This window comes from Eublepharis macularius, chromosome 5 (genome assembly GCF_028583425.1).
Source record: "Eublepharis macularius isolate TG4126 chromosome 5, MPM_Emac_v1.0, whole genome shotgun sequence".
NCBI lineage: Eukaryota > Metazoa > Chordata > Lepidosauria > Squamata > Eublepharidae > Eublepharis > Eublepharis macularius.
The window spans coordinates 16,894,665-16,921,575 of NC_072794.1; the positions used below are offsets into that span (position 1 = coordinate 16,894,665).

Sequence of the window (26,911 nt, forward strand, 5' to 3'; positions counted from 1 at the left end):
ATGCAGTTTACCCTTGTCCTTCACTCTCAGGTTTTCTCTTTGACAGGCATCATTATCCTTAAATGATCACCCACTAGAAAATCTTCTCTGTATCAGTGAGAAAGTGAAATATGAACAATCAAGGTTTCTGGCTCAGCATTGATTTTTTCTCAAAATGGCAGGCAAACATTAACCTGGATCCAATCATCTAGCATCCAGGTTCCCCAGCTCCCATTGTTCCTCAGAGTACAGAGCTGCCATTTTCCCGACTATATCTGAGGTAAAAACTGAATTTTTCCAGTTAACTCTCTCCAGTGTTCAACAATTCTTTCCACTCCCTGAAATCCCATTGGATGTTACCAAGGCCTCCAAATCTGCCCAAGTCTTGGCAGAAAATTGACTGTAGACAACTAGGTGCCAGATAAGATCCATTTCATCATACCTTTCTTTCTTTCTTTCTTTCTTTCTTTCTTTCTTTCTTTCTTTCTTTCTTTCTTTCTTTCTTTCTTTCTTTCTTTCTTTCTTTCTTTCTTTCTTTCTTTCTTTCTTTCTTTAAGTCATTTTTATTGAATGGGTTAACATACATTCCTTTAAAATATACAATTTCATTTACCCTTCAAATTGATATATATGCCCCCCATCCCTCCCCCCTCCCCCTTTTCCCTTTTTGACTTCCAACAGCACTAGAACCCCTTTATTTCTTATCATTACCTCTATTCACACTATATTCCCTATTATCAAAGGTAAAGTTCATATACATTCTCCACACCTCTTAGTAGTTCTCTGAAGTCCACAATTGTCCTTTCACATCCCACTTATTTTCCAGATAGTCCTTAAATTTCCTCCAATCAGTTAGAAATTCATTTGGATTTTGCTCCCTCAACTTTCTTGTCATTTTATCCATCTCCACCATGTACAACAATTTTTGAATCCATTCTTCCACTTCTGGTATGTCTTCTTGTGTCCAGTATTGTGCATACAATATTCTTGCTGCTACAGTCATATAAAATAACAGTGTCCTGTCTCCCATATTTACTTTTTGCATATTTAGTCCTAGCAACAACATTTCCAGGCTGTTCAACAAATTACATTTCATAATTGACAGCATTTCCACATAAATCTTAGACCAAAATTTTTTGGCCTTATCACAAGTCCACCACATGTGGTAAAAAGAGCCCTCATGCTTTTTACACTTCCAGCATTTATTTGACATGTCACTGTTTGCATTTGCTAATTTTTTCGGTGTTAAATACCATCTGTAGATCATCTTATATCCATTCTCTTTCAAATTGTTACATGTGTTACATGTGTTACATGTGTCTTCAGTGTGTTCCTCCATAAAAATCCCCAATTCTCCATTGTAACATCTTTGTTAAAGTTTATTGCCCATTTCACCATTTGTGTTTTAACTACCTCATCTTGTGCGTACCATTTCAGTAAAATTTTATACATTTTAGAAATCATTTTTACTCCTTCTCCAAACAAAACTTCTTCTAATTCTGTATTTTTTGTTCTGAAACCCGCTTTTCTTTTGTCAGATTCAAATACATCTTTAATTTGTCTATATTGCAACCAACCATACTCAAATGGTAACTCCTCTTTACTTTTTATTTTAAAGGTATCTCTGTCAGCCCATAATAACTCTTTGTAGGTTAACCAATCTTCTCCCTTATAATACATATTTGGGTTCACCACTTCTGCTGGTACAATCCACATGGGTCTTTCCCCCCCATAAACTTCTTATTTTTTTTGCCAAATCATGAAGACATTCCTTCTCACAAAATGATGCTGAAGCATACCGTCCATTTTATTGTTCTCATACCATAGATACGCATGCCAACCGAACAAATTATTATGCCCTTCCAGTGCTAACAATTTAAGATTAGATAATTTTACCCATTCCGTCAACCAAATTAAACAAATTGCTTCATGGTACAATCTCAAATTTGGTAATTGCAGACCTCTCCTTTCTTTTGCATCACACAACACTTTCATCTTAATTCTTGGTTTTTTCCCTGCCCAGACAAAATCTGATATCTTCCTTTTCCATTTGTCATAATGCTTCTTATCGTAAACAATTAGAATAGTTTGTAACAAAAATATCATTCTGGGTAGTACATTCATTTTTACAACTGAAATACGTCCCAACAGTGACAAATTCATTTTATTCCATTTCAACAAATCCCTCTCTATCCGTGACCACAATTTTTCATAATTGTTTTTAAATAAATCTATATTCTTAGCTGTTAATTCTATTCCCAGGTATTTTGTTTTCTGAACCACTTCACACTTTGTAACGTTCATTAGCTCCTCCTGTTTCTTTTTTGTCATGTTTTTACAGAGCAATTTCAACTTTGTTCTGTTTATACTAAACCCTGCCAAATCTCCAAATTCTTTGATTTTATCTAATAATACTGGTAAAGTCTGGATTGGTTCTTCCAGTATAAATATCACTTCGTCCGCAAACGCTCTGAACTTGTAAGAAAATCCTTTAAGTTTTATGCCTTTGATGCTGTCATCCTCTCTTATTTGCCTTAAAAGTATCTCCAGCACCATAACAAACGGTAAAGGTAAAAGTGGACATCCTTGTCTTGTACCTTTTCTTACCTCGATTTTTCTGTCAAATCACTGTTAATCAGTGTATATAGCTTTCACTACCTTTACAAATTCTTGCCCCAAATCCATCTTTTCCATAGTCAAGAACATAAAATCCCAGTTTAAATTGTCAAAGGCTTTCTCTGCATCTGCGAAGAACAGGCCTACCTCTTTTTCCGGATGCTTGTCATTTTTTTTAATAATCCAAATTTAATACAAGAAATGATAAAACCATACTGTACAAACAAGAAAGGGATTAAAACTAAGCCATAAAAGACATTATCAGAACCACTCTTGGTAAATTGTTAAAACCCCAAGAATTACAATAAATGAGCATTTAAACTTTGTTGCATTGGGGGGATTACTTCTTTGGCATTTAAAACATCTAAAATAGGTTTCCAGATTTCATCGTATTCAAATAAAGGGACTGCCATATGCAAGTTCCCAAAAAACGGATTATGCATAATCCTACCCATCAAATATTGCTCCCAATTTTTCTGATACCATTTTTTTAGCAATGGGCCTTTGAGGGATTTCCAATTCCCAGCAATGACCAGACAAGCAGAGGCAACTAATATCGAGACAAGAGATCTGGTATTCCTATCTAACATAGAGTTGGGCCAAAAATCCAATAGGAAAAATTCTGGGGAGTATGGCAATGAAAGACCCATCATGTTGAATATCTCTTTGTGAACCATTCTCCAAAATTACTGAACAAAATGGCATTCCCACCACATATATAGGGTTGTGCCTTCCTGCTTGCAAGATCTCCAACACAGAGGACTCAACAACCTGTTCATCTGATTCAATTTATGTGGTGTTAAATACCAATTGGACAGCAGCTTGTAAAATTGGAGTTTAATATTCCAACAACTAGATTTGTTGGAAGGGGAATTCCATATATGTTTCCAATCAGATTCCGAGATAACCCGTTTTAAAGAATCAGACCATTTTTTTTGGTATGGCAGAGGGTCTTTATGTATCACCCTTAATAATAATTTGTAGAGGGTTGAAATCCTACCCTGTTTACCATCTTCCCCATTCCAAATCATTTCCTCAAACGGAGTTAGGGGCCGAAGCAAATCCTTGGACCTTATCAGCTTGGTGAACAGATGTTTCAGGTGAAGATATCTAAACCATGATATCCCAATTCTGAACCTTTCTTCCACTATAGATTTTCCCAGAATTGTCCCATTTTCAATCCAGTTAGTAATCAACAATATCCCAGAGTCTTTCCATTCCCTAAACTCACTTAAATCCTTTCCTGGGGGGAACCACTCTTGATTAATGAAAGATGTTAGAGGAGAGATACCTGGAACTAAGATTTTCCTATATTTATCCCAGGTTTTCAGCATGTTATCTAATAGGGAATTGGAAGAAGTCATAACTGGCCTGTTTTTAGCTGAGGACCAGATGGTTACTGGTAAGGAAAGTGGTGAAGAAAATAAACTTTCTACAGAGATACAGGCTTCTGCTGGGTTCAATCTTAAAGCCCGAATCAATGGAGCCAAAGAAGAGGCAGCATGATATAAAGACAGGTCTGGGACATTCAGACCACCTAAACCTGAGGGCTGACGTAATGTCCGGGACCCAACTCTTGGTTTGTGACCAGACCAAATAAACTCATTGAGAGTCCTTTGCCAAAGCTATATTTTCCTCGGATGTATTTTAACTGGGAGGGATCGAAACAGAAACAGAAACTTAGGGAGAATAAGAGATTTAACCAATGAAATCCTATCAAACCATGAGTAACTTTGTTTTTTCCATTTAGAAAATAGGATCAGCACGGATTTAAAAAGTTCATCGAAATTTACCCGAACGACATCATTCAAGCGTACGGGGATATAAACTCCTAGATATCTCATCTTAGTAGTAACCCATTTGAATGTAAATCGTGTTTGTAACCTAGCTACTGAACTAAGGGTTAGATTAATGGGAAACAACTCTGATTTCAATTGATTAACTGTTAAACCTGAGATCAAACTGAACAAGTGTAGGGTTTGCGAAATTGATTCTAAAGAGTCAACTGGTAGAGAGGTAAACATTAAAATATCGTCAGCATAAAGTGAAACCTTATGTTCTTTATCCCTCACCTTAATACCATGGATCAGAGGATTTTGCCTTAGGGCTTCTGCCAATGGCTCCACAGCAAGAGCAAAAAGGAGGGGGGAAAGCGGACAACCCTGACGGGTACCTCTATTTATATTAAATAAACCAGATTTCAGATTGTTTGCCTTGACTTGGGCTTGAGTGGATGAATAAAGAGCTTGCAGAGTACAGAGAAACCTTGGGCCAAATCCCATATGACAAAAAAGGGAAAGAAAATATGACTTTTCTATAGAATCCAAAGCTTTGGCCATATCGAGACTCAGTACAACTGCCTCTAATTGTTGAGTATTACAAAAATTTATAATATTCATCAACCGGATGCTTGTCATAATATTCAATGGCGTCCAACACAACTCTCAAGTTATCCCTAATTTGTCTATTTGGTAAAAATCCAGCCTGTTCTTCTCCTACAAATTCCATTAAAAATCTCTTAAACCTTTCAGCTATAATTCTTGCAAAAATTTTACAGTCATTGTTCAGTAGAGATATAGGCCTGTAATTCTTGACATTTGTTAAATCTTGTGACTCCTTTGGAATCAACGAGATATTTGCTTCATTCCATGTCTTTGGGAGATCTTTTTTCTTCATAATCTCATTCATCAACTTTTGTAGGGGCTGTACCAGGTCTTTTTTCATTACTTTATAAAATTTTGCTGAGATTCTATCTAGACCCGGTGCTTTCCCTATCTTAGTTGACTCTACAGCTTCTAGGATTTCTCCCTCTGTAACTGGAACATTTAATGTCTCTTTCATTGTATTTGAAATCTTTGGTAATTTAACTTTTTCTAAATATGCTTCTATTTTCTCTGGGTCTATCATCTTTTTTTGAAATAGTTTAGCATAATACTTATAGAATGTCATTATCCCTTGATGTTCCATTATTTCTTTTCCTTCTTCAATTACCTTCCCAATAGCTCTTTTCTCCCTTTTCTTTTTCAGTTGCCAGGCTAAATATTTCCCTGGCTTGTTGGCCCCTTCAAAAGATTTTTGCTGTAAAGACTTTAAATGCCATTCTAACACTTTATTTGCAAAAGCCCTCAGCTGCTCTTGTAATATCTTTAGTTCTTGAATTATTGTTTTCTTCCCCGGTCTTTTCTGTAAGTCTTTCTCCTTCTTGGAATTTTTTTCCTGTATCTCTTGAAATTTGCTTTGCTTTTTTTCCCTTTTTCCTGCTGTTCAATGTGATCAAGATCCCTCTCATCACAGCTTTATAAGCATCCCAAACCACATGTGTTGGCACTTCCTGACCACTGTTCTGTTGAAAAAAATATTTTGTCTCTCTTTGGATGACTTCAATATTCTCTTGACTCTGTAAGAGATCCTCGTTTAGTCTCCATCTAAATTTCCTAAATCCTGTCGAAACTTTCAACATCATTGGATTGTGATCCGAGCTCACTCTCAGCATGATCTCTATTTTCTTTGTGAGCAGACTTAACTCCTTTGTCACCCAAATTAAATCAATTCTTGAAAAAGACTGGTGTCTCACAGAATAAAATGTAAAGTCTTTTATTTTAGGGTTCCAATTTCTCCAAATATCTTCCAAATTTTCTTGTCCAACCAATTCAAAAAATGATCTTGGTAACTTCCCTGCCTTTTTATACGGTAGTTTGGATTTCTTATCTAACTGCAAGTTAACAGCACCATTTAAATCCCCAGCCATTATAATTTAATCATATGAATATTGATCCAATTTTTGAATTATTTGCTTGTAAAAGTCATCTTTAGCTCCATTTGGCACATAAATTCCTAAAACCAGGGTCTTCTTAAAATTCAAAAAAATCTCTACTGCCAAATATCTTCCATCTTTATCTTTAAAAATTAATTTAGGATCCATTTCCTCCTTTACATATATTGCAACCTCTCTTTTCTTTTGCTTGGCAGATGCCCAAAATTCTTGCCCTAATTGTCTATTTTTTAAAAATTTGCGATCTTGTTCTTTAATATGAGTTTCTTGTAAACATATTATATTACAATTTTGCTTCTTTACCCAATGAAAAATTGCTTTACATTTTTGAGGTGAGTTCAGTCTGTTAACATTCCAAGATATGGAGGGTGTGGCATCAGACCTACAAGATGGATGCCTAAATGGTGAGCTCCATCTCTCTCATCCCCTAAAGCTCGATGAAAAGCAATATATCACCCTTGTTTTTTAGTAAATAATGGGTAAACAAGAACTAGAAAAAAAGAAGCTTTAGTCAAAAGTAGCGAAAAAGCTACAAGAATACTTCCCAGCAACTCAGCAACAGCAACCTTTGGAAGATGGAAGCACTGAGTGCAACAAACTGGCTAACGCTGAAAGCTGTGATGCAGTGAATATTTCTTTGAACCTTAGTGATGTGAGTTTATCTCCACAATTAAAGAAGCTGCAACAAAACATTGTGGAGCAAATGTCAGAATTACTACAACCGATCACAGAGCAGCTCCGAAGTATTAAAGGGGAACTCCAAAAAACATCACAGAAAGCTGACTATACTGCTGACTTAGCCCACAAAACACAAAGTGAGTTGCAAGAACTTCAAAAAGAGCACTTTAAAACTCAAGACAGACTGCTATATTTAGAAACCGTCTCCCGGCAACGGAACCTTAAATTTCACAGTTGGGAAGAATCACCATCACAAAGGGAAGATTTAGTGTCCCAATTGTCAAGCTGGCTAATCTCATTGCTACATCTCAAAGAGAGTTCCACTCTGATAGTAAACAAAGCTTACAGAATTGGCTCAAAAAATCGCCCTGGGAAAAATGGCCCAAGAGACATAATAGTAGAGTTTCAAGATGAAGATTTTTTTTGAAAAAAAGTGTTAGAGCTTGCCAGGAATCAAGGCTCCATAATGTATGATAGATCATCAATTCAAGTATTTGCTGACTTGCCTCATGAGGTGCTCCTCAGAAGGAAAGAATTGAAAGAGATAATGAGCTCACTGAGAGAGGCCAATATACAATATAAATGGCAGAATCTTACTAAACTGTTCATGCTGCATCAAGGAAAAGCCTTATATGCCTTGGATTTAGAGTCAGGAAAAACTCTCCTTCGTAATCTCAATATACAAACACTAATGAACTGGTTCAGAAATAGTCAAAAAAGAAAGGTGCAACATTCACTTTCACCACACAAAGGCAGCAAAATACCCGTCAAAGACACCTAAGGAGAAGCCTACTCTTTCTCAGAATTAATAATTGTCTCTCAGCTATAACGAGGGAATAGATATATTTACTTAATGCACAATTTGTTATTGTGTCGGGCTTGGGGGGGTGGAAGAGACTTGATCTCCCATTTGTTGTTCCTGGGTTAATACAGTTCCTTTAGTTTGGTATTAAAGCAATAACAGGAGAGTGAAGTAACCCTCTGGTTAAGGGAACTGTTAATTATATTAGATATTCAAGTTTAATTATTAATTAGTAATAGGAATTTTGAAGGGAAGGGCAAGGGTGGTGGGAGGAAGAAGGTAGGAGGGAAGGGGCAAAGGGAAAAGTTGGGAGGAGGGAGGGAGGGGGAAAGCTAATACACATATCAAAACACATTTAATTATTAATACAGTAACTATAAAACATAGAGTGTCAATTGGGTGTTATATAAGGGACAGGAAATACTTAACTTTGTACCAGGAAAAAAAAAGCTGTAAAGTTGATATACATTATTAAAGTTGAGCATGACATATTTGGGAAAGACGGGGGGGGGGAGAAAATAAAAAGGGGGAAAACAACCTGAAGTTATTGCATTAAGTTGTAATTGAAATTTTGAAGGGAAGAGGAGGGGTGGAGGGAGGAAAAGAAGGGAGGAGGAAGGAGAAAGGGATATAGGAAGGGTTGGGAGAAGGGAGGGAGGGGAAACTTCATTATATAAATCAATCATTTTTTAAAAAACTTTAAACTTCATATAGTTGGTATAAGTCATTAAAAGTTGATTGTTGCACTGTTTAGAGAAGAAGGGGGAAAGAAAAAAGAAATATATATTGAGAGATTGTACTGTTTATTGTTAATTAAAAGTTATTGTTGTATAATATAATAATTTATAAGTACAGGAAATAGTTAAATCTCACCCATTATTTTACATACGGGCAGCGCAATCCTAATTGGGGCGGGAAAAGTGAATAGGAACCGAACTAAGGCTTGCAACGGCACATGTGGTCCTTACGTGCACGTAAATGGTCATCTGCCAGCGCTGGGACGAGGCACTGCACCTCCGGCAGGCCGGCACCGGCGCAAGCAACAGGCGGCCGGGCAGAGGTGGAGGAGTGGCGTAGAGCCCCGCGCCGGTGTAGAGGGGGCGGGGAGGAGGGCGGGGCTGGAGTTAGTCCGCTCCCTAAGCCCCTCCAGAAGCTGGAATGCCAACAGCAGTGAAAAAGAGCTATGCCACGGAAGAAGAAGGCGTAGCCCATAGGCGCCCATGGAACAGTGAAAACCCAGCCCCCTCTCCGAGTGCCCAGCCCTGCCCCCATGACCCGAAGGAGCATAGGATGAGAACTATCCCGGGGACCAATCAGCATGCGTGCCCGGCGTGGACGAGCCCTCCTCCCCACACCCAATCACCGGCGAACGCGCCCTATAAAACATCCAGCCAGCGCCACCCAAACCCCTCAGGTAAGTGAGCACATGGCTGGAAACTCTGTCCGTGTGCTGCGTGGTATGGCCACTTTGAACTCCGAGCGGGGGAGAGGGCACTCATGGTGGCAGGCACGGAATGCACTTTGGGGACTTTGTGAACAATGCGGGAGAACATCCCATCAAAGGGAAGAAGTGCAAAGTCTAGAATGTCTGGCTAACTAACTGCAGCCACTCCTGTTTCCTTGTAGGTATCTTGACTCCAGAGTTCCTGCCTGGTAATGAGTGACGGAGCACTGACAGGTGAGGAGGAGGTGGGACAACGGGGGACCCGTTCCGCTGATTAGTGCTAACTTCCCCTTCACCTGAACCAACCCACTCACTAGCCACTTCGGGTGAGGCCCAGCAGGGGAGGGGGGCGATGGTGGCCGCCCTGCCCACCCCAGAGGCAGTTGCCCCAAAAACTACTCTTGACCAGGCATTCGTAACTACCAGCTAATTCCCTCCCTTAAAGGTAAAGGCTCCCCAAGGCCAAGTGCATCCTTGCCAGATGGTCGTGCATCAGCTGGTCGCTGCTACTGCCGCCCTCGACTATGTGCACCCTCTCAGATGGCGGAGTGTGGGGCTTGCCTCAGCAGTGGAACAAGGCAAAGCCCACATGTGTCTTTTTCTCCCCCAGGCACGTCTAGGCCATGGCTGTTCTCCAGTGCCCCGCCCTCCCCTAACCTTAGCGACAGGTGGTTGGCTCCAGCCCAGGAAGCAGTATCGCGCAGTGGCCTGCATCTCAGCCCCACCCCCGGGAGTGGGAAGGAGGGCTGTGTGGAATGCTCTGGCTCCCTTTCTAGCCTAGAAACAATGCCGCCTTTTCCAGTTCAATAAAACTAGTTGAGAAACATCTAACTTCTGTGTCTGCGTGCCTGACTTTGTCCTTAGCCCCTCCCCCAACACCCTTGTCACATATTTCCACCCGCATATCACTACAAATGTATCAGACAGACCCTGTTCAGCCTCCCCGCCCCTCCCACCCCTCACTGTAACATCAGGCAGAGGGCTGGGACCTGAGCCGTGGGCCGGGCATGTCTGCGGGGAGGGGAGAGCCACCGAGGCCGCTCAATCCCTGGTAGGCTGAGCAGCTGGCATCTGATAAGCCAGGAAAAGGGTTGCCATGCCGGGGGGGGGGGGGAAGGCTGCTGCCAGGGGGTGGGAGATGGCAGGGGAAATGGTCTGCTCACTCAAACCCTAGCCCCATCAGCGAAGAAATGAGGGCAGTGGTAGACTGATGCCATATCCCGGGCAGGAGGTTCTGTGCACCCGGGGAGGGTCACTTTCATTGCAGCCAGAGCCGCAGCAACACAGTCCCATGAGCAATCGCCTCCCAAAGTTGGCCCACCCCCCCGGGTGTCTGGGGCAGCCCCATTGGTCATTCCCACACCCTCTGCCTCATGGAGCCCCGCCTTGCATCCAATCCTGCATAGAATAAAATAATAAAAAAGCAAAAAAAAGGGAGAGATAATAATAATAGGAAATTGGAATAAATAACAAAAAAATTAGAACAAAAAACAAAAAGGGAGAGAGGGAGAGTAGTCTATAGTTAATACAAAAAAGATATAATAATTTAATTTGGCTATTTTTATCTTGACACTTCCAATTATAAAATTGTTAAAAACCATTTAAAAAATGGCTAATTCTGAATTAAAAGTAATATCTCAAAACATTCGTGGCCTTAATAATCCAATCAAAAGAAAGAGGGTTTTGACAACTTTAACAAAAGTAAAGCCAGTCATACTTATGCTTCAACAAACACATTTACATGAGAGAACGGAAAATGAGTTAAAATCCACATGGTTAAGTTATCAATACCATGCAAAAGGTACATCTAAAGCCAGAGGGGTGGCTATACTCCTTTCCAAAAATATCAAGTTCACATACAAAGGTATTCAAAGAGACCCAAAGGGTAGATATATCTTTTTAAAAGGACTCATAGAAGACCAAATGTATACCATGGCTTCTGTATACACACCTAATAACAATCAACTAAATTTCATCAAAGAGACATTGAAACAACTAACACTATTCCAAGAGGTATCGGTGATATTAGGAGGGGATCTAAATTATATAGCAAACTACAAATTAGAACATATTTCAGTAATAAAAAGACAAAAAGAAAGGACAATGATACCCACTTAACTACACTGTTTAAGCAATTCCAGTTGATAGATATTTGGCGATCATTTAATGGAACGCAAAAAATTACACATATTACTCAATTAGACACAACGTCTGAACTAGAATTGATTATGTATTAATATCCTCAGACTTAGCAAAAAGAACACTAAAAGTAGATATAGGACCTATAAATCATTCAGATCACGCATGGGTGGAATGTACTATGTCCACCCATGCAATGATAAAAACAGAAAGACATTGGACTTTTGATAAAAGATTACTCACAAATATCAGTACAACCGATCAAATTGAACAATATATATCATTATACCTAAAAGACAACCAAAATGATTCTATAGCCCCTCACATGCTATGGGACACTTTGAAAGTAGTCCTATGTGGGCAATTAATATCATTATCAGCCCATTTAAATAGAAATAAAAATATTCAAAAGCAAAAAATTTTAGATATAATACGACAACTGGAACATAAACACAAGAAAACAGGTAACAAAAAAGTGTACAGGCAATTACTAAATGAGAGAAAAGTTTTAGAAACAATGGAAGTCAACAAAATTTATAAGAATCTTTTATTCCTGAAACAAAAATTCTGGAACAAATCACCAAGAACTTTGAGAATCTTAGCTTGGAAAATAAAAGAGAAAAAAATGTCCAGAGATATTAAATTAATAAAGGGTGGTAAAGGTCTAATTCATACAAAGGCTACGGAAATAGCACGGCTATTTAAAGAATACTATGCCAAACTATATTTGTCCAGTAATCCTTCTAAAGATAAAATTAAACGGTTTTTGGAAGACCACAAAGGATTCCAAAAGTTAAGCGATATACATAGAAAAATAATGGAAAAATCCCATAACTATTCAGGAAATGATTAACTCAATAAAAAACTCAACTAACAACAAAGCATCAGGACCGGATGGCTTTCCACCGGAATTTTATAAGAAATTTGTTAATACCATAACACCTTCATTAACAAATGCCTGCAATTATATTACTTCATCAGGATGTATGCCTCCTTCTTGGTATGAAGCTACAATCTCATTAATTCCTAAACAATCCAAAGACAGCTCAAATCCTAGCTCCTATTATCCAATATCTTTATTAAACACAGATTATAAAATCTTTACAGGAGTGTTAGCCAAACGACTCAACATGTTTATTGGGGAATACATTAAACAAGAACAGGCAGGTTTTGTCCCTACAAGGGACTTAACTGATAATATCTATAAGACCTTAAATATAATCTCTCATTGTAAGCAAAATCAGATAGAAAACATATTAGTTTCTCTTGACATACAAAAGGCATTTGATTCCCTTGAAATTGTATATCTTTTAGATTTATTAAAACAAATGAACTTTGGCAACAACTTTACCCGAATTGTTAAAACATTATATGATAAACCTACAGCAAGCATTAAAACAAATGGAATAACATCAGAAAGATTTAACTTATATAGAGGTACCCGACAAGGGTGCCCATTATCCCCAGTTCTTTTTATCATAGCTTTGGAACCGCTAGCAGAGATTATTCGAAGCAATTAACAAATTAAAGGTATAATAATTAATGGTAATTTGCATAAAATAAGTTTATTTGCAGATGACATTTTACTATACATTACCAATCCCCAAAATTCACTGAAACATCTTGAATTAGAACTTGCCAATTTTCAGCAACTTTCAGGTTTGGTAGTAAACCAGGAGAAATCAAATATTTTATCAATCAATTTATCAGAACAACAAATATTACAAATCAAACAGCAGCATAAATATCAAGGGGCCAATCTATATTTAGTCTATCTGGGAGTCAAAATTACATCAGACCCAGATTTATTAATACAATATAATCATATATCCAAAATAAAGGAAATAAAATCAGATATACAAAAATGGCAAAAACAAAACCTTTCTTGGTACGAGAGATATAATTTAATTAAATCATTTATAGTACCTAAGCTACTATTTCTCTTCAGATCACTACTGATACAGATACCTGGTACATTATTAAAACAATGGCAATCAATATTAAATCAATTCCTTTGGCAACGTAAACATCCGAGAATTGCCTTCAATACAATAAAGAAGAAAAAATCACAAAGAGGATATAATTATCCAGATCTAGAATTTTACAATGCAGCTACAAGAATAATCAATATAATACAAATAATTCACAATAAAGGAAAGACTGATTGGATCAAAACAATAACAGTTCAGCAACACACAACTACATTTCCCTTCTCAAAATATCTAACTTCTGCTTCCTGCTGACTTTTCAATTTCACCTTCTCTCGATGTTTTCTTTGTTTTGCTTCCGTGGTCTTCTCCACTCTTCCCACTTCTTTCTTGAGTTGGTCCCTCTCTAGGCAAAGAAGTTCGCTGTTCTCAATATCCTTTACAATCTCGCGATGCTCAGTCTAGTTCCTCTCAAGCTCCCTCCCCTTTCTCACTGCCGTTATCTTTTGCAAAACTGCAGGTATGTGTAAACAAAACCTATTTTTCTCCTTTAGCGCTATATAGTTCCATCCAATTTCAACAATTTTCCCAAAAATGCCTTGCTCCTTTGCTCAGCTAGCAGCCCCGTCTTTTTATTTCACTCCTTTTGCCTCTATCTTCCACTATTAAGTCCAGAAAATGTGATAGTAATCTTTACCTTCCTTGCTTCACATGGGTTGTTCGTGCTGTTTCTTCTGTTTAGAGATGGTCAAATTCGATACAGAGGCTTGGTTTCTGGTGATCTTATGCCGTAGTTTGACTCCAAAGAGCTCTGAAAAGATCTTAGTTCGCCCTTCCCAGAGGGGACCTCAAGGCGATGGGGGAAATCCTTTATTCAGACACCCCCCCGTCGCCGAGATCCCACACTCTCGGGGTCCTATAGTGTTCTGGACCCTCTCCTACCTGGAGAGGGGTGGCAGCAGGCGATCTATGCACCTGGCCTGCCTAAAACAGATGCTCTTGTTTGCCCAGCTCTCCGGGCAACGTCAGGTCACCATCAGTCCAAACCGGAAGTTCATTTTGTCACACCTTTCTAAGATCCACTTACCTAAAGACTCTTCCCATAAGTCCCCATGTGCCAACTACAGTTATCAGGCTCCCACCTCTCGCTGTTTCCCTACTTAAGGTAGCTCACCTGGCATCAATTGGAGCTGGTGCCTTTTCTATCCTAGCTCTTACCCTATGGAATGGGTTTCCTGTGGAAGTGAGGTGGTTTTTGGTGTTTTAGGAGGCTCTGTATGTCCTTTTTATTTGTTAGGCCTTTAAATAGTGCATTTGTACATCAAGAGCATTTTTAGGGTTGTTCAAATTTGTATTTTGTATATGTTAAAATATTATTTGCTAGATGCCTGGAGCTTCGAGGAAAGCTAGGATGTAAATATTTAAATAAATAAAATGTGCACAGATGCTGACGGTGATGTGGTTGCATCAAGGCTGACAAAGTGCTTTATAAAACATTAAATGGGAATAAGAATGAATACATTTTACCAGTTTCTCTATAATAGTATCTCATATCTCACAACAGATGGAATTTATGCAGAGTAAATTCATTTGCCTATGTTTAATGAGCTGCCCCAAATCCTTCTTTCCAATTAAAAAGAGAATTCCACATTCCTGAGATACAGTCAGGTGGCAATGGATAAATGGTGAGAAAGGAGCTGTTCTCAGTTACGGCTTCAGAACGTCTTACATGAGAGAGGTAAGATCCAGTTAAGCAGATTTCATCCTGATTTAATTTCAACTCAAATGTTCATCACATATGTTTTATCTGAACGAGGTTTAAAAGTAGTTGTGTGAGGTTGGCTTTTTGTCTGTGACCATTTCTCAAGTGTCACAAGGTCTATGTGATCCAAATACCTCCCCTCATGGTAGTGCTTCCATTGCAAGAATTGCCTGTTGGATATTCAAACCACAATATGACACTTACTGCAATTGTGAGATTTGCATGTGCTGCAGGAAGCTATTGGTTAGTGTATGTGGCATCACTAATGACAGAATCCTCTTGCGCCTTTTGAACCTTCCTGAAGCAAAATACCAATGCCAAGTATTGTTTGGTTCTCCTTCTGCAACTTATGTCTCCAGTGGCCCCTCAGTTGTATTTTTGCCTTGCCACTACAGGACTTTAAAGAGCTGATCATCCACCATGCTGCCACCATCTTTCTCATCATCTACTCGTACTGCGCCAACTATCTCCGCATCGGCACCCTGGTCATGATCATCCATGATGCTTCTGACTGTTTCCTGGAGGTGAGAGAGTCTCACTACCACTACAGAGGGGAATATGTCTTGGGTTCCCCATCTTTTAAAAGAAACCTTCTTGACTGGGGCACAAGGTGCAAGTGTTTCTAGGGGTACACATTCTCTCAGTAAAGAAGCAAGTGTGAAAACAGAACTATAAGGAAATGCAGTTGCACATTGTGGTACTTCGTTTCAATGGCCTCACCAGGGATTAGAACCTCTTTGAGAAAACCTGCTGTAGTTAAAACTACATGTTACATGAAAGGGGAATGTAGGAACAGGCCTGCTGGATCAGGTGAATGGTCAATCTAGTCCAGCACCCTATTTTCCATGGTAGCCAATTTGGTTCTCAAGAACCTGCGAAGGGCAAGGGAGCTGTATTGTCGAAGGCTTTCACGGCCGGAGAACAATGGTTGTTGTGGGTTTTCCGGGCTGTATTGCCGTGGTCTTGGCATTGTAGTTCCTGACGTTTCGCCAGCAGCTGTGGCTGGCATCTTCAGAGGTGTAGCACCAAAAGACAGAGATGTCTCAGTGTCACAGTCAACTCAGTGTCACTGTGACACTGAGAGATCTCTGTCTTTTGGTGCTACACCTCTGAAGATGCCAGCCACAGCTGCTGGCGAAACGACAGAAACTACAATGCCAAGACCACGGCAATACAGCCCAGAAAACCCACAACAACCATCGGCAAGGGAGCTGTCTCAGGTCTAGGTTGCCTGCCCCTTGGTGAGTGCTGGGGGGGGGGGGGAATGGAGGGACCAGAATGGCATCACAACACTATTTCCAGTTGTGTAACCAGAAGGGATTTTTTTTTTTTGCATTTTTTAATATATAACCAGAAGGGATATTAATGTGGGTAGGATGTGCTAAGATTCTCTGAAAATTTAGTTTTTGGGAATCTTAGAACATCCTGTGATATGGTGATGACACTTCTAGTTACGCAGCTGGAAATGTCATAATGGGACACCATTTTGGTAAGTCTCTGCCCCTCCCCCCTGTGTCCTGCCCTTGGTTGGCACCTTAGTGGTCAACCAGACCCCCTCTGTTGTCAATCCTTCCTAGCGAACGACATCGAGAGGTATACTGTTTCTAAATATATGATACTGATGCAGATGTGCGCATTCAGAAAAATTCTTCCAGTACTCTCTATCAAGTTGTCTGCAGGTTCTTTTTAGCTCCCACCTTCGAAGTGTCATTTTCAGTCAGAAACAGAGGAAAGAACTGACACCACTCTCAGTACTGCAGACCCAATCCCTGTCACACACCAACCCACACACATTGCAGTTGTTGTTTTTTAATCTTTTATTAAATTTTAAAAAGAAAATGTGGCAATATGAAACCAACACCACTGTATATACAAACTTCTCCTTTGTACACATTCAATTAAAACATAACCATAAAAAACCCAAAACAACAGTTTCTAAAGAGTTCCATAAATCTAGAAATTCAATAGCTCTGGACAAAGAGTGTTAGAAGAAAAAAATCTTTTTCCTGCAAAAATTGCACAATAGGAAACCAAGGCTGTTTCCAGATGGCTTACCTGCCTCCGGAACATCACACCATCTTGCGGGGAAAATGCGAAATATCGCGTTTTCTCGCACGAGTTTTGTGCGACGTCGTGCAAAACTCGTGCGAGAAAACGCGATATTTTGCGTTTTCCCCGCAAGATGGCACGACGTTCCGGAGGCAGGTAAGCCATCTGGAAACGGCCCAAATTGCTTGACGATTTTTTCGATGAGCTTCCCCATTCTGAATGCCTATGAAACAGTCCAATTTATTCAATATAAAATGGGGCCAGATGGAGTCGTACCAGTTTCTTAATGAGGGCCCTTTCTCATTTGAGTTGTTTATGAGGCTTAATTACATCTCTAATATTCTATTTGCCAGCACCATATACAATTTAATGTTCAGTACTAGATCCTGTAGCTCGGGGTCCCCAACTTTTTGGCACATGGAGGCCATGTTAAAGTGCCCAGTGCTTAAAAAGGGCCATATCTTAAATCAAAATGTAACAAAATTATTAACCTACCTATTAGATGAAGAAGAAGAGAGTGGCCTACATCCAGAATTCCTTACTTGTTAACCTCCTGGAGACATGAGATTGGCAACTGTCAATAGACGCAGTGTCATATAGAGCCACTGACTGAGACCAGAGAGATCTGGGTTCAAAACTCTATTCAGTTGTGAGGGCTACATGGAGAAAATTGGCCAGTTTTTCTTGTTCTAACCTACCTTCAGGGGTGGTTGTGAGGAGAAAACTGAGAACCTTGTATACCACTCTGAGTCCTTTGGAGGAAAGATGGAATAAAAGTGCAATAGACCCTGTTTTTTCATGGACATAGGTTTTCTGGAGAAAGAATTCCCAAAATCTTTTGATCCAGTCAGTCTCTGACCCAAACTCTTCCTTCTTCTTTTCTAACTTTCCCCATAAAAAGAGTGGAATATGATTTCTTTTTCATGCCATCTGAAGAAGTGAGGTCTGACTCACAAAACTTAATGCTGGAATAAATTGGGCGCTAGGCAATTGGTGCCCTATCTCTTGTCCCAGGACCTAGCTTCGGTAATCCATGCAATTATCACCTCTAGATGGACTACTGCAACTCATTGTATGCTGGGCTGCCTGTGAGATTGATCTGGAAATTACAGCTGGTCCAGAATGCAGTGGCATGTGTCCTTAGTGGGACATCATTTAGGGCTCACATCCGCCCTGTGCTATGCCAGCTGCACTGGCTCCCGGTTGAGTTCTGGATCCAGTTCAAGGTAACTAGTTTTAGTATTTCAAGCCCTTCACGGACTGCAACCTACATACTTACAGGGATCGCCTCTCCCTTTATGCTGCCTACAGGGCCTCTGCGAATAAGCAGCTTTTGGTGGTCCCTGGCCCAAGGGACATTTGGCTGGCTTCAACTAGGGGCAGGGCCTTTTCTGCCCTGACCCCGGCCTGGTGGAACACTCTCCCAATGGAGATACGGGCCCCGTGGGACCTTTCACAGTTCCACAAGTCCTACAAAACAGAGATGTTCCACCAGGCCTTTGGCTAGGGGCCAGCATTTTGCCCCCCCTTCTGACCACCAAACCCTCCTTTTGCAGCTGCCCTGAAGTTACATCATGGTGGTGCCCATGGTTTATGGCCATTTTACAGTAGCCTGATTTGTTCAGTAGAACCTGGATTTTTATGCTATTAGGATCAATGTGGGTTAATATTGGATTTTATGATATTCGCAATAATGTTTTGTTGTATTTTAACAATATATTTTGTTGGAAACTGCTTTGAGCCTGCTTGCAGGAAGGGTGAGGTGTAAGTCAAATAAATAAATAAATAAATAAGGATAGTCTTTCCACTGCCTCTCGACTTCTGGTTTGTTTGTTTTGCTACAGTAGACTAATATGGCCTCCCCTTCTGGACTTCCCTAGATCTTTGACAGCTATTTAAAAGTGGACTGTGTGCAGCTGTATCATTGATTGCTACACAGGATCCTTTTGATCCATGTGCTTTTTGTCTCCACCATCCCTAGCTTGCCAAGGTCTTCAACTACCTGAAATGGCGCTGGACTTGTGACACCCTCTTCGTTGTATTTGCCATAAGTTTCCTCTTCACTCGCTTGGTGCTTTTCCCCTTCAAGTAAGTTTCAATTCTTGGTCACATCTCTGAGCCCTTTCTGCAATTTTCCAGTGTGTCTCATTATAGCTTCTACTTTAGCTGGGTTTCAAAGACATTGATGGAGGTGGAAAGGAGCATCCATGGTTATGAGCCACTGTAGGCAGCTAGACAGGGTGGAGTAGACATTCCACATTAGCCTTACCACAGTCATATATATAAGGTATAGTGTGAGTGTCCAGATTTAAGAGCCAAAATGCCACATTTAATACTCATGCATCTTTCCTCCTCCTGCATTACTGATTTGCAAATGCACATCGTTGAAACTTGAAACTTGAAACACTGCAAAAAAATAAAGGATGACTCTTTGTTCACAGAGTCATCAAGATTACTTTCTTGCAGTGTTTTGTCCATGCATAAAGGAGCATTGAGAATGTGCGGGGTGGGAGATGCAATTGAACTGAAGGAACCAGTGTTAGAGGCAAACTGTGTGCATGTGCATGTAAAGTGGGAACAACTGAGGTTCTTATTGTGTTGTTTCCACTTTAGGAAAAAATCAGGTAATTTGGAGATCTGAACTGAGGGGAAATTCAGATGAGGAGGCTGTGGGGGTCACCCAATCGAAGTGTCACCACAGACCTTTGCCATAGCAATAGTTAGCATATGGGAAAACCAAGTCCTCCCCTAAAGAAGTAATAATCTCTCTCTCTCTCTCTCTCTCTCTCTCTCTCTCTGTATATATATATATATATATAATTTTATTACAACAGATGACAAGCAAAAATTCACATAAAGAAACATGAACATAAACATGAAAAACAAAAAAAATGAATGAATGAAAAAGAGCATGGAGGGAGACATACCATTTTGAACATTTTACAAAATTTCTTTAAACTCATTACATAATCACTAACTCTTCCGTAATATCCATATCTTTACTAAGTATATAACTTTGGCTTTATTGCAAAGATATCCACATTTTTCCATATTTCAGCCTATTATTTATTGCCTGCCTTACAATCCTAATTTTCGAATCTGCAAATCATGAACTCTGACTTCTCTTTTACATGCAGAAAGTCCATGAAAGGTTTCCAGGTCTTCCCAAAGTTGGCTGTTGTTTTATCCCTCAGCAACTCCGTTAGTTTTGCCATTTCCGCATTTTCGCAATCTCCAACATTTTCATTAACCAGTCATCTACTGTTGGAAGTTTATTCAATTTCCAATATTGTGCGTAGACTAATCTTGCAGCCGTTTTCATATATCTAATCAAAATTCCAAATTCACTTTCTATTGAATTATCCACTAAGCTCAATAGACACATCTCTGGCTTTAATTGTAAGTTACTCTTTAATATTTTTTGCATTGTTAGGTATATTTGTTTCCAATACTTTTTAGCGATGGGGCAGGTCCACCACATATGGTAGAAGGAAACCTCATTCTTTTGGCATTTCCAACATTTATTTGACACCCCGTTAAACATCTTAGCTGATTTTTGTGGGGTCATGTACCACCTGTACATCATTTTATAAAAATTTTCTTTCAGATTGTAAATTTTAGACCAAAATTCCACATTTTCTCCCATTGCTCCATATGGCTATTATATCCAAAAATTTTGGCCTATTTAATCATGCAGTCCTTCACTTGTTCTTCTTCCATTTCCATTTTTAACACAAATTTATACATTCTAGGTATTAAGTTATCTTCTTTTGTACATAACTCTTTTTCAAATGTACTAGTTGTTTCTTCCATGCCATACATTTTAAGGTCATTTTTAAACCTATCTGATAGTTGCATATATGCAAACCACTGACAATCCAGGCCTTTCTCTTTCAGTTCCTCTCTTGAGTTCATTTTTATCCCCCCCTTGTGAGAAATTACATAAATCATAATATGTTAACCACTTACCTTTATGTAATATTTCTCTTCTAAATAGTGCTTCATGTGATGAAAGCCACAGTGGTGTTTTTATTGTTATACTTGCCTTGAACTTATTCCAGATTCATATCAGGGCTTGGCGTATAATGTGATTCTTAAAGTCTACATTTACTTTGATTTTATTGTACCACAGGTAGCCATGCCACCCATACCTTAAATCATGTCCCTCTAATTCCAAGAGTCTCCTATTCTTTAACTTTATCCAGTCCTTTAACCAAACTAAACAGGCAGCTGCATAATATAATTTTAGATCTGGCACCCCCAGTCTACCTCTTTCCTTTGTATCTTGCAAAGCCTTTTGTTTAATACGTGGCTTTTTCCTTTGCCATATGAACTTCATAATCTCTCTTTGCCAAAGCTCTAACTGCTTATCAGAGCTTAAAATTGGGATTGTCTGAAACAAAAACAGAAGTCTTGACTAGACATGGGCACGAATGGGAAAAAAACAAACAGGCTGTTCAGTGTTGGTTCGCGACGATGAACACAAACAGCTGACCAGACCCAAACATGTCCCGTTACCGAATGTGTTTGGTGTTCATGGTTTGTCGGTGCCAGGGCAGCCCCCTTAGCACTTAGAGAGCCCATATTCACAGGGTATGTGCAGCAGGCTCTTCTCCAGCCACCACCCAAGTTTGGTAAAGATTGCAGTATGGATCTCAGAGTTATGCATTCCCAAATTTGACATCCCTAGGAAACTCCCATTCAACACAAATGGAGCCACCCTCCTCAGTTCACTTGTGCCACATGTGGTGGTCCTGAAGGCATGCCACCTCCCATCTGGCTGCTGGCTGGCGGCACCCCCCATGTGTGTTCCTGCCAGGCCTCCAGGTTGGAGGTGGACAACGCATCCACTTGTGCAGCAAGGTGGGTGCAGACTGTGGCCTCCAGGTGGTCAGGGAGAGGAGGACCCAGGGGTTCCAGGTGCAGTGACGAGCCACACCTGGAAGATCCTGCAAGGGGGACGGGAAGACCCCGATCCATCAGCGGCTGCTGTCTTGACCCACCTCCCTGCCATCACGGAAAGGAGGCAACGGGGTGGTGCAAGTGTTGGGGAAGGGACTTGTGGCAGTACCCGAGAGTGAGAGGAAGAAAGAGGGAACACAAAGTGGTCAGGGTGGGAGAGGGGGACCCAGGGGTTCCAGGTACGGTGACCAGCCGCACCTGGAAGATCCTGCGAGGGGGACAGGAAGACCCCACACCATCAGTGGCTACTGGCTTCACCCACCTCCCTGCCATCACGGAAAGGAGGAGACAGGGTGGTGCAAGTGGTGGGAAAGGGACTCATGGCAGTACCTGGGAGGGAGAGATATGGACCAGGAACTGGAAAGCTCCCAAGTGTGAGGTAGTTGGGAGTGGTCGGAGTGGTCCCAAAGAGGGAGAGGAAGAAATAGGGTAGCAACAGCAGCTGCTATCGCCCACCTTCCTGCCTTTGCAGAAAGGATGGGAGTTCCGGCCCAGGACACATTTGCCTCCAGCTCAAAAGGGTCCAGTCAGTCCCATTGACAGGGGAGCCGCCACGATGTGCAACCAACTGTATCCCTATATGGTACAATCGGCTGTGCGATTGCAACAGAGTTGTGTAACCAAGGAGGGAGCAGTAACAGGATAGTCCCTCGAAAAGCAGTGGCTGACATAACCCGCCATCCTGCCTTCGTGGAAAGGATGGGATGGACGGGACAGGAGACATTGCTTGGATGGGTCAGAGTGGTTCCAGAGAGGGAGAGACAGAAACGGTACAGCAGCAGCAGCAGCTGACATCGGCCACATTCCTGCCTTTGCGGGAAGGACATGAGTCAAGGGACCCATTCCCCCCTGCTCAGAGGGCACAGAGTTTGCAATGGATAGGTGCACCGTGTGGCTCAACTATATTTGCAACAGCTCCTGAGTTGTTGCGCAAGTGCCCAAAGGAGGCTGCTGCCAGCATCACCCACTTTCCTGCCTTTGCAGAAAGGAGGTGTCATGATGATCTGGCTGTGCCAGGATGGCCTATCAAGGCCTCAGAAGCCTGTTAGCAGTGGGCCTGGTGCCAGCCCTCATTTGAGATACCCGCAGGACTTGACGGGCAAGGGTGTGCGGTGACGGCGTGGAGAACCAAGGGGCAAGATGCTTTAGTAGCCTGCGGAAGCCCACACACTCCACAATGGATATGAGCAAGTCATGTAGGGCAATCGTCTCTGCCAAGATGCGAAGGCCCGCCTCCTGAGCCCTCAACCTGTCCCAGACTGCAAGGTGACAACCTCCACAAGTGCAGCCTGCCTGAGCGCTTCGCTCCCACCAGTGTCACCCACAGGGCAAGGTGACCCTCCCACTGATCCCCACTCAGAAGAGCTGGTCGCCCCCCTGTCGACCCACAATGGATATTTTGCTGGGCACGGATGGAGACCACAGGATTGGGTGGTGCATCTTCAGGTGCCTACTCAGGGCCATTGACGACACCAGGACCTCACAGGACATCACAGGCACGGCACTGCACCATATGGAGTCATTAGGAAGGGCCCAAAAGTCCCTCCATACTGAGGCGTTGAAATGTGAACCGCTAACTGTCCCAGGAGAAGGAGGATGAACAGTTACAGGCTGCATGGAGCTGGCCACGGACAATGGGGTGAGGGGTGGACTGCAGGCGGGGACACCACTGAGAATTTGATATGGGGATGGAAAGGAACTTTCATAAAACACAAATCATTCCTCCGGGGATCTGTCACCCACCCACTCCTCAAAACGTTGAGGAAGATCCATTCCCCCCAGCGGCAAGACCTCTTTGGCCTCCTCCACAGCCCCCACAGGTGAATTTGGGGGAGCGGGAGGACTCTCTGCTGCCCATGAGCCACACCCAGTACTGCTTTCTACAAGTAAACCAGGAGGACTGCCTTCACACTTCACCCCACAACCACCCTTGGTGGCCAACACAACAGGAAGACTCATTGTAACACCAAATTAGAATTAAGGAGGACAGAAAAGGACAGAACACTGTGAGCCCTTAGCCAAGGTGCCCACTGAGCTTGGCCCCAGGGCCTGGCAGCAGCCCTGGAACCAGAGGCTTAGGCTAGAGCACTAGCCCAGCACCCCCACAAGCCTGACCACCAGATCAAGAAAGTAACAAAAAAAGGCCTCTCCCAGAGGAAGCTAACAAGTCAGAAGCGGCAGAAAAAATCCCGCCCGGGAGTATAACAGAATTGATCACAGATAGCCAAATACAAAAATTCATATAAGTTACAAAGTTGTACAAAATCCTCAAGACATTTCACAGTACAAATATACTTTTTCATAAATAATGAACAACTATACAAGTAATAATATATTCTAATAGCTATCTCCGTGTATATACAGCAATAACAGGATATGTTCCATAAAGCATGAGTCCCACACCAGGAGACCCCGGGAGCGTAAAGGTGTCAAGATATGTTTCTATAGTTCATATAATTGGTGTCCTCTTCTCTTTTTCTTTAGCAGGTGTTACATGGAGAAGGTCAATATCCAACAAAATGCCCAGAACTGGGGCCGGCAGACTTCCGCACAGCTTTTCGTCTAAGGAGACTTCATCAGGGGCATTAGACCTATCTCTCCATAGCTATTCACTTTAAAGCATATTCTTTTCACAGCACCAGAGAGCGACGTGGAACAAGTCCAACGTGACCACCAGATCAGGCACTGTCTGATACTGATACTACTATTAATAATAATCAGGGTGAGCCTTCAGCTGAGGTGCCCACTGAGCTTGGCCCCAGGGCCTGCCAGCAGCCCTGGAACCGGAGGCTGAGGCTACAGCACTAGCCCAGCACATCTAGAAGCCTGACCACCAGATCAGGCACTGTCTGGTACTGATACTAGTAATAATAATCAGGGTGAGCCCTCAGCTGAGGTGCCCACTGAGCTTTGCCCCAGGGCCTGGCAGCAGCCCTGGAACCGGAGGCTGAGGCAAGAGCCCTAGCCCAGCACACCCAAAAGACTGACCACCAGATGAGGCACTGATAGTAATCATCATCATCATCATCATCAATGTGAGCCCTCAGCCGATGTGCCCACAGAGCTTGGCACCAGAGCCTGGCAACAGCTCTGGAACAAAAGGCTGGGGCTAGAGCCCAAGTCCAACAAATCCAGAAGCCTGACCAGATCAGGCCCTGATACTAATAATAGTAAGGCTACAGTAAGGAACCGGAGGCTGAGGCTACAGCACTAGCCCAGCACATCTAGAAGCCTGACCACCAGATCAGGCACTGTCTGATACTGATACTAATAATAATAATCAGGGTGAGCTCTCAGCCGAGGTGCCCACTGAGCTTGGCCCCACAGCCTGGCAGTAGCCCAGGAACCAGAGGGGGTAGCTCCCTATCCCACCCATCACAGACAGAAAAAAGCCCACCTCCAATGCCCTCTTCCACTCTCTCCTCCCAAACGCTATTAAGAGCTCTGTACCACTGCACTGCTTGCTGAAAGTGAAAGCCAGAACTGAGAGCGCAGTGCCCTTTTATAACCTGAGGACTCTTGGAGAAACACAGGAGGCCTGTGGTTGGCAGTCAGAACTGCCTAACAGGGTTTGCAGGGATGAGTTTGGAATTCCCATGGCCACAGAACAACCCCCTCCTCCCTCCCTACCTCCTGGTGTCTGCTCCCAAGTTACCAATTGTAACCGATTTTCAGCTCCACGCTTGGAAGGAAGACCTGCCCATCAAGCTAAGCTGGGCTTTGATTGGGGTGTCCAGGGCAACAGAGGGAGTGCAGACAGAGTTCAGCCATTCCCCCCCTCTGTTGCCGAGGCAATTGATTGAAGGTGCCTGAGTGTCTATCTTCCCGAACGGCGGCCAAGTGCAATGAACAAGGCTTGCGCTGACAGCCTGTTTGGCTGGAATGGCGCATCACGAACAGCCCGTTCGCGAGCAGCTGAGCGGCCTGTTTGTGGGGTTTTTCCATTCGTAATGCTGTTCGTGCCCATGTCTATTCTTGACAAAATATTCATTTTAATAACAGAAATTCTTCCTAACAATGATAGTTTTAATTTCTCTCATCTTTCTAGGTCTTTTTTAATTTCATTCCATACCATGGCATAGTTATTTTGAAACAACATCATGTTTTTATTCAATATTACCCCTAAATATTTAACCTTTTTTTCAATTATAAATCCCATTTTCCCCATCAACTGACTTTTTTCTTTTCCCTGCATGTTCTTTGTTAGCATCTTTGTTTTTCCTTTATTAACTTTAAATCCTGCTACTTCACCAAATTCCCTTAGTTTAGACATTAATACCTCTATTTCCTCTAAGGGTTTTTTTAAAGGTGAAAACCAGGTTGTCTGCAAATGCTCTTAGCTTATATGATTCTTTTTTAACTTTAATACCTTCGATCGTACTTTCCTCTCTACTTGCTCTATTTAACACCTCGAGTACCAATATAAACAGGAGGGGCGACAGTGGACCACCTTGTCTTGTTCCCTTTTGAACTTCACATATGCTAGTTAGTTCTCTATTAACTATTATTCAGGCCTTTTGTATATTATAAATAGCTCTCACCCAGGTGATAAAATTATCTCCAAAGTGCATTTCTTCCAGGACTTTTATCATAAATTTCCAGTTTATATTGTCAAACGCTTTTTCTGTGTCGAGAAAAATCAGCGCTTCTTGTATCGCATTATGTTTTTCCAAGTATTCAATTATATCCAGCACATTTCTCATATCGTCTTTTATTTGCCTTTTTAGTAGAAATCCATTATGATCTTCTTTAATAAATTCTTGTAGGACCAGTTTCAATC

General features: G+C 41.6%; 1 protein-coding gene across 1 annotated transcript in view; it reads left to right on the plus strand.

Moving 5' to 3' along the window:
* Positions 1–26,911, plus strand: part of LOC129330252 (ceramide synthase 4-like) — a 131,094-nt gene that overhangs the window by 101,584 nt on the left and 2,599 nt on the right. Inside the window, exons 8-9 of the mRNA XM_054980289.1 lie at positions 15,516–15,644; positions 19,151–19,257. Of these exons, the coding sequence (XP_054836264.1) occupies positions 15,516–15,644; positions 19,151–19,257 (236 nt within the window). The remainder of the gene's footprint in view (positions 1–15,515; positions 15,645–19,150; positions 19,258–26,911) is intronic.